General features: G+C 64.0%; 1 protein-coding gene across 5 annotated transcripts in view; it reads right to left on the bottom strand.

The window, feature by feature from the left end:
- Nucleotides 1-15,303, bottom strand: part of Slc12a7 (solute carrier family 12 member 7) — a 70,299-nt gene that overhangs the window by 18,978 nt on the left and 36,018 nt on the right. For 4 of the 5 annotated variants that reach the window (XM_046430399.2, XM_046430403.2, XM_046430401.2 and 1 more), the window contains exons 2-9: nt 9,989-10,083; nt 9,422-9,544; nt 6,780-6,926; nt 5,681-5,735; nt 4,133-4,263; nt 2,313-2,554; nt 1,480-1,691; nt 529-696 (exon numbers count right to left, since the gene is read on the bottom strand). In XM_046430399.2, coding sequence (XP_046286355.1) covers nt 529-696; nt 1,480-1,691; nt 2,313-2,554; nt 4,133-4,263; nt 5,681-5,735; nt 6,780-6,926; nt 9,422-9,544; nt 9,989-10,083 — 1,173 coding nt within the window. Of the gene's footprint in view, nt 1-528; nt 697-1,479; nt 1,692-2,312; nt 2,555-4,132; nt 4,264-5,680; nt 5,736-6,779; nt 6,927-9,421; nt 9,545-9,988; nt 10,084-14,163; nt 14,595-15,303 lie in introns of those variants that run through there. The other variant, XM_046430400.2, reaches the window with a different exon arrangement.

Below are 15,303 nucleotides of genomic sequence, written 5' to 3'. Positions count from 1 at the left end.
AGGACCCCAGATGCCCTCTGCGGGAGACGGAGGTCTCAAAAACCTCCTCCAAGCTGCAAAGCGGGGCCAGCGGGGCCCCAACATGCCCAGGATCCTGCCACCTCAGTTCACCCTCGGGGTCCCAGGTCACAGACTCCAGAAGTGGAGCCCAGTGCTGACTGACTTGCAGCCTGATGGCACCCAGGGTTGCAGGCACATGGCCCTGAGACAGCTCCGGCCTTGCTAGGCTGCCCTCAGTCAGCCCTCTCCCACCCGACCCCCAGGAGCAGCCACCCAGGGCCTGCCGCTGCCCCAGCCGCACCAGCAGCTGCACCGCAGCCTGTGTGGGGGGAAGCCCAGCTGCCGTGGGCCCACGCACCCAAGGCACGCCTGGCTGGCCTGCACCAAGAAGGCACTGCAGGGCCGTGCAGACCCGGGTGGGGCGCCCCCAACCCAGCAGCCACCTTGGGCCACTGAGCTCGTTCCTGGGGGCTCTGCACCGGCGGGGGAGCGGAGCACAGGGAGGGACGGGGAGGACAGGAGGCTCACCCGTCACGGAGGGGAAGTAGATGCCCACGAGCATGGTGAAGTAGGTCATGATGTCCGTGAGGACGTACGGCAGCCCGCTGGCCCGGCTCTCCTCGGACACAGGCACGGACGGCACGCCCTCCTTCTCCACAAATGCCCCCTTATCCGAGTACGCGCTCCACAGGTTATCTGCAGGAAGAACAGATCAGGCAAGGATACGTCCTCCGAGATTCTGGAACCCTCTGTCAGGGCTCCTGGGGCCACACAGGCCACCACGGAGGCCTGGGAAGGCTCACACTCTCCCCAGGTCCACCTTTAAAGGAGGCTGCCCAGTGGGAACCACATCTGGGAACCCCCTCCCCAAACCTCTGAGCCAAGACTCCAGCACTGCAGGAAAGCTCACACATGCCCCAGATGGCACCTCGCCCTGCACCACTAAGTACAGGGAGGACCCAGGCCTGCACAGCGCTGACCAGGCGCTCCAGGGACCCCACTATCTGCAGACCTCCCAGGCAGACCCCAGCTGGGCCAGCACAGGTTCATGCCACCTGCATACACTGTAGGCCCTCCCCACAGGGGAGACTTCATGGCCAGACTTGCCCCTCTGTGCCCCACAAAGCCCCCGCCGAGGCCTGTACAGAGGGCCGCCTCCTAGGGGCTGAGGAGAGGCTCCAGCACGGACACATACAGTCCCAGCCAAACACGACAGGGCGGCCGCAGCCCAGTGCCAGGGGACAGCTCACGCTGTCCCCCACACACCAGGCCCGTCCCAGGGGCAGGGGTACAGACAACCACCAGCCTGGAGCCAACTTGCTGGCCTAACACACATGCGGCTTCTTTGGCTCGGGGAGGGTCGGGGGCCGCACGGGAGCCCACAGGCTGGTCGGCAGCAGCTGGGGAGGGCTGGCCATCCTGGCCATGTCCACAGGATAGCACCCTGCACCCTTCCCTGGCCGGACCCGCCCTCCTTACCCAGGAGGACACCGCTGGCCACACCAGGGATGCCCTGGATCTCAGTGACATTGTTCTGCACAAAGTACTCGTCGCAGGAGGCGCTGGGGCTGGAGCTGTTGCAGAAGAGGCTCCAGAGCGCGGTGGTCACCGTGCCGTTGCTGGCGATGTGCGTCTTGGCACAGGCCTCGAAGCTGCGCTTTGCAAGGGTGCGGTTCCCGAGCAGGCAGACCCTGCACGGGGAGGCAGACCCCCATCTCACCACTTCCACAGCTGACTACAGGAGGCTCCCGAGGGCTCTGATGTGCCACAGCCACCATGGCAGCACCTGCTCCAGCTGCAGCAGCTCAGGACTCTTAGGGGCTCCCAGCCCAGTGCCAGGGTCCAGTCCAGTCCTGCCCCAGTCCCTACCAGCCCAGGCCCTGGGCCCCACTCGGCCAGCCCACAGGGCCAGTGCTCCACGGATGGGTGGGGGCCCGGCCTACAGGCCCACTTGCTCTCTGACGCTGGCCACCCCCCGCAACCTCCTCCTCCACGAGGGAGACAAGGAAAGGGCCCAACAGGAGGGCCTTCCATGAGGGTGCAGGAAGACTCTGGAGAAGCCCGCTGCCCAGTGGTCCACAGGGCTGCCGGCCACCAGTGGTGAGCCGGGCCTGCACCAGCCTCCGTCCCTATGGTGTGCCCAGACCCGCTACCTGCACAGGGACCGGCGGCACCCCAGCTTCCTCCAGGGAAGGAGGGACCGCCCGGGGCCACGCCCAGCCTGGAGAACAGCCGAGGCCTGGGCTGAGGGCAGAGGCTGCAGAACCCGAGGGCCTCCCCTGCCAGGGCCACGGCCAGCGGCCCCCACTCACGGGATGTCGGGCGGGTCGAAGGCCGTCTTGATGACACCGGCATAGATGGCCAGGATGGAGAGCACCACGCAGGCCAGGAAGACCAGGGCCAGCTTGTTGACGTACTTCACGCCCACGAAGACCACCATGGCCATGAGGGCCAGCGTGCAGCTGCCGTACACACGCATGTTGTTCAGCAGCGCCGCGGCCTCGCTGCCCGCCTCCGTGGCCTGGAAGACGGCCGCGCTGGGGGAGATGTAGGTCTGCAGGGAGCGAGGCAGCTCAGCAAGGCCCAGAGGGCCCCCCGTCCAGGACCCCACACAGGGGCTTCGCACAGACCCCTTGGAGCCTCAGAGAAAGCACGTCAGGCACTGAGACACGAGGACCCTGGGGGAGGCCCACTGCACAGATCACAGGCAGTGGACACGGCCCCAGGCCCCATGTCCTTGAGTCACTCCTGACAACTGGGCCAGCCTGCGACCTGTGGTGTTTCCAGGACCAGGATAAGACTGCCCTTCACCTTCCAGAGGCCAGCGTGGCGAGGGGGGGGGTCCCAGCCACAGCCCTAGGAGAGGCAGGGCAGCTCACTGTCCTGCACTGTGGCTGCTCTAACTGGCTGCAGCCTCCAGAGAGCCACCAGGTGGCCAGCCTGCCACCTGGCAGCCCCACCTGGGACTTGACTAGGACCAGCAGACACTGGCCAGGCAGAGGGCGACAGTCCAGAGCCTAGCTGCCTGGGTATGGCCCAGCACCAACTGGTGCATGAGGAACTTGTTAGAAATGTAACAGTGTCCACTTTATGCTCCGAATACAGCCCTTGCTGCTCGGGCCATCTCAGGGGAAACTCATTACCTTTCTTCCCATCCCAGGCAGAGTGACCTGTCCCTGAGCACACACCCACCATAGGGATGAAGTCATCCAGACTTGGGGGTGGCACCAGAAGATTCAGAAATGACTGTCTCCCAAATTAACAAGTGGATCACACTCCAACAGAGAACACGGGAATGTAGCCCTTGAGTCACCCTTTAACTGCCCCTGGTCCTGCTGAGGGGCAGAATCACAGCCTCTGGGACAGGAGCCCCCTGTGTCTCTCCTTTGCTAGCAGAGCAATAAACCTTCTTTTCCCTTTTTCTCAAAACCATGTCCTCTTTACTGGATTGGCATCGGGAACAAGGACCCAGCTTTGGGTACCAGCAGCAGTCCCAGGCCCTGGCCCAGACCTGAATCAGAATGTGTGGGAGCCCAGGCTCCGTGTTCCCCCTGTGAGAAGGCAGGAGGGCCTCCTCTGCAGGGCAGCCGCTCAGGCAGAGGCCAGCCCAGCCCCAGCTCTGGGATCCAGCAAGCAGGGGCAGGGCAAGCACTCCAACTCCAACCTGGGGAAAGCCTTGCACTGAGGATGCCGACCACCAGCCAGCGGCAGCCGCTGAGCAAACACACCGCCCAGAAGGCGCATCCAGAAGCAGGGACAACAGGGGTGGGGCCAGGATCCTGTCAGGGGCCGCGCAGGGGGGTTCCAGGCCTCTCTCCTGAGCGCACAGACCACAAGGCCACACTGCCACCCAGGGCTCAGACGCTTGGGAAGCACCAGGTGCTCCTCACAGAGAGGACGTGAGGGCGTCCCGAGGGACACCTGCCACAGCAGAGAGCTGGCACCCAGTGCTCCATCCACAGCCCAAGGCAAGGGGGCAGGGGTCCGGCTCTGGAGGCGTGCAGGGCAGGGCACAGTCAGAGGGGCAGCATGGTGCCAAGGGGGAGGCGTGGATGGTGCCCTTTCAGCAGCATGCAAACCGGTCCCTGGGCGGAATGCCTTGGCAAGGGACCACTGCAAACCGCAGACTCACCAAGAAGATCTCAATGGTGCCCAGGATGTACATGGCGCCTGCAAAGGTGGTGCCCAGGTAGAAGCAGAGACCCACGGCCCCTCCAAACTCAGGCCCCAGTGAGCGGGATATCATGTAGTACGAACCTCCAGCTACAAGCAGCAGAGAGAGCAGCCCATCAGGGAGCGCACCCCTGGGGAGCAGATGGCAAAGCGTGGCCCTGCGGAGGGACATGGCCCAGTCCCACCCTCCAAACTGCAGGGGACCCTGAGCCCTGGTGCCAGCCCTCCTGTGGAAAGAGGATGGCGTGGGTGGCAGTCAAGAGCCACTACACTCAGAGTCCAAGTGGCTCCCACCAAGAGGTCCATGGGACTTTAGTTAAAAAAAGAAATCAGGGAGCCAAGGTCCTTGGGGAGCTGCTTGGTGCGTTCTGCGTCACCCTAAAGAGTCCTCAGGGCCTGCCACCCCTCCCTGGTCTGTCCACCAACAAGTGGGTGGACTCAGACCCTCACACCTCAGCAGGACACCAGGAAGGTCCAGAGCACTCCTGGGGTGCACCCTCCCCACCCCAATCCAGCCCGCACCTCCCTCCCCAGGCAGCACCCTGGCCAGGCCACGGAGCTTTGTGCCTGAGCTGAGCCAGCAGAGGCTGGGAGAGGGCAGAAAGCCAGGGCCCCAGTGCAAAGCAAGCTCAGCTGCCCACAGAGGGACACGGGGGGCAGCGGGTGGTCACCACCCGGGCTGTGAACTGACGTGCTCGTTAATCATCACGCGTGTGTCCGCTAGCACGTCACCATTTATTCATCTGGAGGGGGCATCCCGCTGCCCCTCTAGCTGGGACAGACCTTCGCAGGACGCAGGCCCCAGGCTGCAGGCCTTCCAGACCCCATTCTGCCCACACTCCCTGCAGGGGTGACTACATGGTGACGCAGGGACAAGTGAACAGGTGGGACTCCACGGGCTCAAGTGACAAAGAGAAGCAAGAAGGAACAGGACCAGGCCAGCCCGCACACAGGCGTCCCCACGCCCGGGGCTGGGCCATCTCGCCTGCTTAGTACTACTGCATGCTCAAGAACCATGGTCCACGGCACGTTAAAACTCAGAACCAAAAAGGCCTTGGGCCCATGGTGAGCACCCGCCTCTGTCCAGAGAGCAGAGGCCGAGTCCAGCACCTTCCAAGCCCGCTCCAGCAAGCAGCCAAGACAGCAGCACTCACAGATGCAGCAACACACCTGCCCCGGCCCGGGCAGGGCACTGGAGGCCAGCCACTGCCCGCACACAGGGCAGCATGGCTTCCAAGAGAGCCCAGGCTGCCTCGTGGACACAAAACGCCATCCTCAGTCACAGAGGACAGCAGGCAGGTAGAGGTGTGTCTGCACTGGGGCCCCTGAGAACAGGGCCCAGGTTGTGCCATCCCTGAGCAGCACAATGCCCAGGCCACCCTCAGTCGAAGGGTTAAGGTCCAAGTCACCATCACCATGAAGCAGACAGGACTCGACCTCCATGTGCACGTGGCTCAGGTACCACACTGTGCAAGACTCCTCCAGACCAAGGGCAGGCGCCCCTTACCTGGGACCACACCATTGGTAGCGATGGCACTCATGGAGATGGCGGTCAGCATCGTCTGTAGAGAGACAGGCAGCCTTGGAGGACAACTCCAAGCTGCCCCAGGCACAGACCCTGGGCTGCCTGGGGCCCAGCCACTCACTCCGGGGCTCCTCATCTCAGAGAGACCACTGAGTGACCAGATCAAGAGGCGCAGGCCCTGCCACTGCCTTCTCCTGCCCGCCACAGAGCTTCACCTCGCACCCACAGGCGGACCTTGGATTGGGACACTGCCCAGCCCTAAAGGCAGGGTCCATCTAGGTGTCCACCTCCTCTAGGGACCCAGACAGGGGTCCACCTATGCCTACTCATGGACACAGGAACACCTCCTCTAGGTGTGTACCCAGGAGGGTACAGGTGGCCCCATCTAGTGCCCACTTCCCCGGGGGGAGCCATGGTGTCCAGTTAGCCAGGGAGGGCCTGCCTCCAGCTACCCGTCCCTGCTGAGGAGAGCCTGTCTCTGGGCACCAGGAGTGACCAGCTGGGACAGACAGCAAGGTCTGGGGCGGGGGGCGTTAAAGAAGACTCCTGCTCGGCTGTGCTGCGGAGTCCTTCCCAGAGAGGGCACCCCCAGGTCACCCCGTGACTAGAGCAGCTCTTCCTAACCAGAGCAGGGGAGAGGAGCTGGGCTGGAGGGCTGGGCACCCAGAGGACCAACCGGACGAGGCAGCCGTGGTGGCAGAGAAGCAAGCGCAGGGAGGCAGAAGCCCTGGCGCCCCACATCTGGCCTGAAGGGGTGACGAGCCTGGGTCCTGGTCCCTACAACGGGGACCTGGAAGTGCCTGAGGCCCTTCTGAACTGGACAGCAACCTTGCAAAACCACAGGTCCTGCTGATGGGGACAGACCCGTGGCATCCTGGCGACACTGGCACGTGACACGGGGGTGGGGGCTGTAAGCTCCCCACAGTGTGCCGGGCAAGGCTCCGTGGGACCATGGCCAGCTTCTCCCAGGACCTCCCGCCCCTGGACAGAGCCCCAGCTGGACGCAGAGGGACCCAGCACCATGAAGGCTCCCGTGGGCAAGGACACCACCCCCAGGCCTCCAGGAAGACCGGCCACTCACGCAGGTGCAGCACAGGGAGACGATGAGGAAGGACTCCAGCACGCCGGCCGCGCCCACGATCCACGTCAGGCGCAGGAAGAGGATGACGCCCAGGATGTTCTGCAGGCAGGGCAGGTAGACGCCGATGAAGGTGCCCATGCGCGGGGCCTGCAAGAGAGCACTGCTATCCGGGGAGCCCGCCCAGGCGGACTCGTGGTCATGGGGTGGCAGCCATGGGGTGGAAGGGAGCCCCAGGCCCTGTGACCCCAAGGCCCTGGGGGTCCTGGGCGCACGGGAAACTCTGGTCTGAGAGTAGGAGCCTAGTTCTGAGCCCCGGGATGACCCGGCAGTGAGGCCCCCGCTGGGCTGGGCAGCTGCACATAAGGAAGCCGGGCCAGGGCAGAGCTCGCCCACACCTCCCGCCACAGGCCTGGGTGACAGCATTTGTGGTGCAGGTGACAGAGGTGGTTTCGCTCTGAGCTCTGCAAGTCAAGTGGGCAGAGAAAGGCGTTGGGATTCTCAGCTGGGAAAAAGCAAGAACGGTGTACAATGCCCCAGGCACAAGGCCACGGCCGACCCCAGGAAGGCTGACCCAGGGTGTGGATGGCCCACGGCCCCTGGACACAGAGCAGCCCTCCAGGCAGAGGCACGCTGGGACAGCTCCAGGTCCTAGCACCCTGGAGCTCGCCCTGTGGCCAGCGCCGGGACCCGCGTCTTCTGGAAGCTCTCTAGTCCTGAAAGGCGCTTGCAGAGGTCCATCGACCAGTCACAGCTCAGGAGATGGACATGCTGAGAAGGTGCCCAGACCGATGGATGGTCCTGGCTGGAAGCCAGTGTCCGCCTCCAAACAAGCTGTGTGCTCGGCGGGGGGACCAGGGAAGCCCCAGCCCCTCCATCCCAGGACCTCACCGGTCCCCTGAGCAGGGTGACCACCTCAGGACACAGGGGCTCTGCAGAGAAGCACAGGTGGCCCTGTCCTGGCATCGACTGAAACTTAGCCCAGGGACCAGCACCACATCCTCAAGCGCACTGCAGCCAGAGCTGGGTGCCTGGGGCAGGATGGGACGTCCTAGGGCCTGACCTGGGCATCCTGTACACAGTCCACCAACTGGACACTTGCCCAAGAGCTCGATGGGAGGAGCCGGGCACTTTCCCTGGGGATCAGGCAGGCGCCCTTCCCGCTGAGCGGCTCCACAGAGCGGAGGCTGCGGGCTGCAGGCAGGAGTGTTCAGACCAGGCCCCACACACCGCACGGGTCAAGGTGTCCCCGACACAGGTTCCAGGAGACAGGATGGGGGACAGACAGGCCTGCGTCCTGAGGCCACTTGCATGTCCCGAGGCAGTGCCGGGGCAGGGACGAAACCCCAGAACACACTCAGGCACCAATCCCCACCATGACTCCTTCCCCCGTGCAAAGTCTGTACCCGGCAGTGGGGCAGGCCCCGGCAGGGGACCGCAGGAGGTGTGGTCCAGAGGCTCCTGAGGACACTGCCCCGTGCCTGCCCCCGGGGGTCACGTGGCCGGGTCCCCACAGCCCATAGTCCCACGTCTCAGAATCGCGGTGCTGGCTCTGCCATGTTTATGGTAAGAGGAAGGAAGGGGGACGTCCGGCACTTTGTAAAGGCCTGACTTCCCAGGGATGTGGAGGCCAAGGTCAGGCTGGACGCTCACGGGGGAGGCGTTCAGGATGTGGCTGGGGAGGGCCTCCGGCCGTTGCACACCCTGGGGCCTTGGCCGTCACCCCCACAGGGGGACCAGAGGGATGGAAGCACCCAGCTCCTGCCTCTGCAGCCCTCCTGGCACCGCAGACCCCACCCTCCATAGGAAACTGGGCCTTGGTGGGCTGAGAGCGAGTGGACAGTCTCCTCCCGGCCCGGCTGGGGGAGCCCGTGCCGACCCGGGACGCTGGCTTCTGAGGAGCCTGGGGCTCCTGACCGGTCAAGCCCTCCTGTCCTTAGGAGGTGGGCCTGCTCCAAAGGCTCTGTGTTGGATCTGTTTGCAAGAAGCCGAGGGAAGGGGGATGCGCGGACACCTGCGTGGATCTGGGCCTCTGCCCCAGGGGTCTGCGGCCCTCCCGGGGCCAACCCGCGTCACTGCTGAGGCACCCGTCCTGAGCCCAGGGACCTGTCCTCCTGTGGCTCCCACATTCAAAAGACCAGACCCCCCTGGAGCCGTCCCCCATGAGAACCCTCCCTGGGGCTCCACTCTTCCTGAGGAGGGATTCCTAGGGAGAAATCCTCAAGCAATGCATCCTGGGAAAAGGCCATTAGGCTGGGGCAGTGGCTGAGGGGGAACGGTGAGGGCGGAGGGCAGGGAACAGAGGGCAGAGGATGGGGGCGGAGGGCAGGGGGCAGAAGGGAGAGAAGAGAGGGCAGAAGGCAGCCCTGCAGGACCCTGGGCAGAGGGGAAGAAGGCCACTCCCCTCTGGGCTGCAGTCTGGACAGACTCAGGTGGGAGGGCACAACCTGACCACACCCAGGTGTAGCCCATGTTCTAGGTGTCCCGAGGGGAGCGAAGGTGACAGGCACCTGGAGAAAGAAAGGCTGATCTGCCGTGACACTGAGCGCATCCTGACTAGACACTGCCAGGGCTGCCTGCGGCCAGCGGTCAGCATGGGCGGGGACAAGGCGGCAGGTGCAGGCGGCAGGGCAGCGTGGCGGTACCTTGGCCTCCCTCCGCCGGCTGTCCTCGTCCTCCTCGTGCTCCACCACGCCCTGGCTCAGGTTGGTGTAGTTGGCCAGCTTGTTCAGCAGGGAGGACACCATGGGGTTGCTGTCCATCTCCTCCTGTGAGGTGGGAAGGGCCAGGCACAGGCACGTGAGTCAGGTCCTCCGACACCCCAGGCCAGCAGGCCCCTCTGCCCACCGCTGGTGCCGAGCCACAGGCTGCAAGGAGCCAGAGGCCCTGGTGGCCTGCCCAGCAGGCTTGAGTCGGGTCAGCACGGAGTAGGGCCAGGGGACCCCGCACCCACGGGGGGGCCAGGGCCCTTGAGATGGTCTGGGCTTGGGGTTCAAAGGGCTCCCAGAGGGCAAGCAGCCCAGACCAGGGGCCCCGGAGGGCACCTGGCATCTGTGTGCTGAGGGCTGCAAGAAGCCCGGGCAGGGCTGCCCAGCTACTGCCCACCAGCGTGAAGAGGGGGATGGCTGTGGCCTTGGACCCGCGCCCATGGCCAGCCTGGGACTGCTTTACTTTTGTGGGTGAAAGGCACTGCCCTGAGCACCTAAAGTTACCTCAAAAAGCGCCATGTTCTTCCCTTCCAAGTGACTCTCTCTCTCCAGCTCCACGCTGTTGAGGAAAGGGCTGCTCTCCCTGGGGTTCCCATCTCCTGCAGGAAAGGTCAGCGTCCCTCTCAGCACCACCCTCAGCCCCTCTCAGGGCCAAGGGCGACGTGGGCTATGGCGAACTCTCCTTCTGGCCGCACGTCCACATCCCGAGGTTCCCGGGATGCTCCCCCTCACCCCAGCGTGGTCACATGGCCGTGCGTCCCCAGCCTCAAGGGTCTCCCGTTTGACCTAGGGTCAGTAAAGTTCTCTCCTTCAACCATCAGAGCTACTTTCCTGGCCCTCGCTGCTGGCCCACTGCCCTCCCTGGGGTTGGGGGGCTCCTGGCGAGTTCCAGGACTCCTGGTAGGCCTTGACCCCAAGCTCAGAAGCTGGGGGAGGCTGGACCTGTCACCCCCAGCAGAAACTGGATGGGTCAGGACCTCTGGTCACCAGACTGCAGGTGCCGGGAGCCTGAGGTCACAGGCATCCTCAGACCAGAGCACCAGACCCTCTCTGCCTCTGACCTCCAACCCCACAGGCGGTGTCACCAGCCCGGCCCACCCCTGGGGGCTACTGAACAGCACACGCAGGACTCCTGGAAGGGGACGCATCCTGGATTACCACACTCCAGCCACAAGAAATCAGGGCAACCGTCCCCAGGCCATGCCGTGCCCTGCCCAGGACAAACCCTAGTGGCCCGGATGGTGAGAGGCAATCCTGGATGGTGAGAGGCGATCCCGGGCACCCGCTGCCTCCTTGGGTCCCTGGAGTGCGAGACTCGCCATCCCCGGGGACAAGCACAAGCTTGTGCTGCCAGGTGGTCCTCTAGCCCAAGAACTGCCTCGGGTCCCCACGCACAAGATGGGACCCAAACCACGTGATGACCTCAGCGACCGCCCCTGCCAGGCACACTGTGACCACTTAGGAAACTGGCCGGACTGGACCATGGGAGGGGCTGGGCAGCACTCCTCCAGGACCCCCAGGCCCCTGCGTTCACCTCGTGCCTGGCGGGAAGGTGCAGGGAGGCAGCGGGAGCTGCCGGGGTGGCCCTGAGCATGCAGGGGTGGGAGACCAGGAACAGGTTCAGCAACAGGAGGGGATGCCCCGGGGAGGCTATGCCAGGGCCCAGGACCCTGTGGGGTGCCCACAGAGGCACCCCATGGAAGGCGGGAGGCTCTGGCTCACCCTGGCAGGCGGGTCCCCAGCCGCCCCCCCCACCAAGCCCAGAGCTCATGCCTGGAGGGGCTCAGACCCAACTGGGACCCTCCAGGGAAGGCCCAGCAGCAGGCCCTGATCTCAGCCCAACCTCCAGGGACTCGGTCACGTCACAGTCCTGGAAGAAAGGGGCTACACGTGGGGGACCCAACTCCAGTGGCTGCAGTGACCCACTGGAAGGCCCTGGGCACTGCAGGAGGCCTCTGTTTAGGGACAGGGGCATGCGGTTGGGCACACAAGGTGTTGAGGGTGTCCCACTGCAAGATGATCACTAGAGCTCCTGGGCAGTGAGGTCTAGCGGTGCACAGAGGAAGCGCATCTCAAGGCTGACAGACCAGAGGTGGCGCCCCCTGGGAGCCCTAGGAACACAAAGACAAAGGGTCCAGGGGGCACCCAGAGGTGAACCACAACTGCAGGGCGGGTCAGCACCTTGCCCGGTGCGCACAGGCCACCCGTTCCTGCCAGGGTGTCTGCTTGTTGGGCCCCCACACAGCCCTCAGCTGGACCTGGTCGTGAGGTGCCTCTGTGCTTTTCTGACACACTGGGGACAGACATTTTAAAAACCAGCATCCCACCTGCAGGTGGCTGACCGTCAGTGATTCCTACGCTACAGCCGGAGGGCACACCCGTCAGTTTATCTTCTTGTTTTGACAGCAGCTTTGAGTTTCAGATCCCCTAGATCCTGGCAAATCATACTGGCCTCACAGTGATTCTGTTTGTTCAGAGCACAGCTTGTCACCAGGGACCCCACGGACCTGACCCCGCGGACCTGGCCCACCCTGATGTGTCCAGGCCCACCTTGGCCTTTGTGGCTCAGGAGAGGCCGGACCGAGGCCCCAAGCCCCAGATGTGAGTGATCAAGGCCCTGAGGGCCCAGGCCTCCAAAGAACACAGAGCACCCAGTCCTGAATTTGACACCCAGCCACTCCGAGGCCCAGAAATGTGGCACCTGGTCACATGTCCCAAACACAGGCGGAGCAAGGAAAACCTTGGCAGGGCCAGCATGCCACCGACCAGAGGCCCCACCGGGAATCACCGGGCATCCGCTGCCCTGGGCACCCCAGGCTCCCCTCATCCCTGCCCCAGGGCCCTCAGGATGGCAGAAGAGAACAGGAGGGTAGGTCCTCTGCCAAGAGCTGCCGGCTGGGGCGGGGGCCATAGCCACGCAGGGCCTGCCTGTGATCTAGCCAGGTGCCGCGTGAGGACCCTGCGGGACCTGTGGAGGCTCCTTCCCACTGAGCCCAGCCCCAGGTCACCCCAGGACCTGCACACTCTTCCTGGACTGGCCCAATGGGGACCTCAGGCACAGCTCCAGCCCCCGGACCTCCAGGGAGGTGGGCTACGCCCCACGCCACAGACGAGAACTGAGAACGGGGCTGGTCCTGTGCCAGAGTGAGTGGAAAGTGAGAGAGAACAGGTCTGCAGACCCACACGTGCACACACATGCCCACACACATGCACATATACACATGCACACGTGCACACACATGTGCACATACATGCACACACACGAATGCATGCATGCACTTCCACGCATGCCTGTGAGCATGTCCAGGGCTCTGCAGCGTGCTTCCCCCGGAGGTGCTTCTCCACAGGGACTGCCACAGAGTGGACACCAAGCCAGGCCTTGTCTACGCAGCCACAGACCAGGAACCAGATGCATCAGGTGGGCGTGCTTCAGTCGGACACACGGTAGCAGGGCCAGGCCCAAGGGGAGCCAGGCTGGTGGAGCCAGGGCCAGGGGGACTCAGGAGCGAGGAGAGCAGGGCAGGGTGGACACACTCTGGAGGGACACTGGCCTTCCTGCCAAGCCACCCGACCCCACATGTGATCCACCTCCACAGAAGCCCACAGCACCAGCAGAGATGCCCTCTGCACAGTCCCTGACCACAGCTCTCAGGCAGCTCCCAGCTGCAGCTGCCACGTGCATGACCCACATGTGGGGCCAGGACATCCACAGAGGACGGTGGCCATGTCAGGGAAACACACACACACACACACACGCACACACATATACGCGCTCTGAAACAAAGGCACTCTGGGAGAAAGATGCCGGACATGCAGAGCCGTGTGCCCCTCCACCTGACACCCCCGAAGGTCCCCAGGACCAGCTGCAGGGACGGGGCTGCCTTCCTCTGGGGAGCGAGCCTCCTCACTCGGCCTGGCTCTCCTCCACCAGGCCAGCTCTATTCTGCACGAGCAGCAGAACCAGGCCTTTCAAGCTGCACCACCCCGGCTGTCACCCAGGGAGAAGCGTCTTTGAAACGGCATTTATGTCTCATGTGCTCAAATGAAGTTAAAACCAACATGAAAAGGGGACCCCAAGAGGTCAGGACCCAAGCAGGGGTGAGGGGTGCTGCACCCCGAACACAGACAAACCCCGGCTGGCGGCCCAGATGTGATCTTACAGTCCTCAGTTCCTTGTGCACAGAGCAGTGGGTGAGCCACACCACGATGACCTCGTGTGTTGGCAAGGGCGGAGTAGGTCTGAGCTAGCTCTCAGAGCACTGTGGGTAACCGGGCCAGCTTCCACTGTCCAGGGAGCGCAGACCAAGGTGAGCTGGCCATGAAGCCACGGCACATGTCAGAGCGACAGAGGTTTTCCACCTCTACACGTGTGCACAGTGAATGTGACCACACACCTGTGTGTACAGCTGCCTAACCCACCGCTGGAGCCAGGCGTGCAGGAGCTACCTGGGCTCAGCTCCCGGAGCCCCCGTGCAGGTAGCCCTGGAGGAGGTGATTCCAGCACTGGTACAGGACATGCGCCCCAAGCCTGAGGACGTGTGTGGTGCGGGGCAGAGGCAGTCCAGAGGCCGGTGCAGCCCACGATGGTCTCCCACCTCCACCCTTCAGAGTTAAGAGGTGCACTGACAGGGAGCTCCCCCAGGTGCATACGAGGGGCACAGGGCAGGGGTCCTCCTCACCTGAGGGACCTGCAAGGTGGGGCTCCTCCTGCAGAACACCAGCCATTCCAGCAGTGAGTGGCAGAAGCAGAACCCACCAGCAACCACCACGGGTTGAGCCGGAACCCTCCATGGCCCCAAGGACAGATGAGAGGCTGGGCATGGACAGTCCACTGTACCTCCTGACGGGTAGGTGACAGGGTAGGGGACACAACTGACATCCCCATCCGATTCAGTTGGGCCCCAGAGGCTCCTGATCTGCCACCCAGGGAAGAGGAGGCACCCTTGGGGGTGTTCTGGCCAGGGACGACACCTGATTCTGACCGCAAGCAAGAATCAAGCAAATCCAAACCAAGGGACCTCAGCAAGCCCCAAGCCAGGCTCACAGCTGGAAAGACAGGCAGAGTCCCGCCGTGGGCGGCCTTACCAGGCAGCGGGGAGACCTCCGCTGTGGCCATGCCTGGGCCAGGCACCGACACTCTGGAGATTCTCTTTGGTCCTGCTTGTTTCTGGGGACTGCACCTGGGATTGGTGCGTGCTGGGCAAGCTCTCTGCCACCAAGCTACCTCCCCAGCCTGCTCTAGACACAGAGAAAACGTGCTGTCCTAGGAATACACCTTCCGTACAAGGAGCCTGCTCTCTGCTGCACTCTCCCCAGGTCAGGGAGAAGCGTGGGTGTGGCGGACAGGAGGAGAGAAGGGGCAGGAGGGACCGAGAGCCAACACAGGACAGCGTCAACGGGAACCCGGGCACTGGGAGATGGAACTCTGTGCTCCTGCAACTCTTCTCAGAACCAGGCCTAAAGGAGATGCCTGCTGTTGGCCGTGGGGTTCAGTGAGCAGTTCAGGGACCTGCAGGCAGCGACCCGCTGGACCACAGCACACCTGGCAGGACTCGTGGGGCGAGCGCTGAGCCCTCGGCCAGATGCTCTGTCTTAAGACAGCCCTGTCCCCGGGGCCCACTGCCCCCATGAAGGGATGGACCCAGGGCCTCAGGTTCTCACTCTGTTGGAGCCAAACCCAGCTCACACCCTTGGACCAAGTCACCAGCTGGCTGGGCTCAGGTTCCTGCCTCCCGGAAGGATGTGGAAGGGTAGGTGGTCTGTAGTCTGTCCTTGCTCTGTCCTCCACCCCAGCTCCGGGTCAGGGCCACCACTGGCCT

This window comes from Marmota monax, unplaced genomic scaffold (genome assembly GCF_021218885.2).
Source record: "Marmota monax isolate L192 unplaced genomic scaffold, Marmota_monax_Labrador192_F-V1.1 WCK01_AAM20220418_F8-fsc00082, whole genome shotgun sequence".
Lineage (NCBI taxonomy): Eukaryota > Metazoa > Chordata > Mammalia > Rodentia > Sciuridae > Marmota > Marmota monax.
Note: the sequence above shows the minus strand (reverse complement) of the source record. Positions and strands in the feature narration are given on the sequence as shown.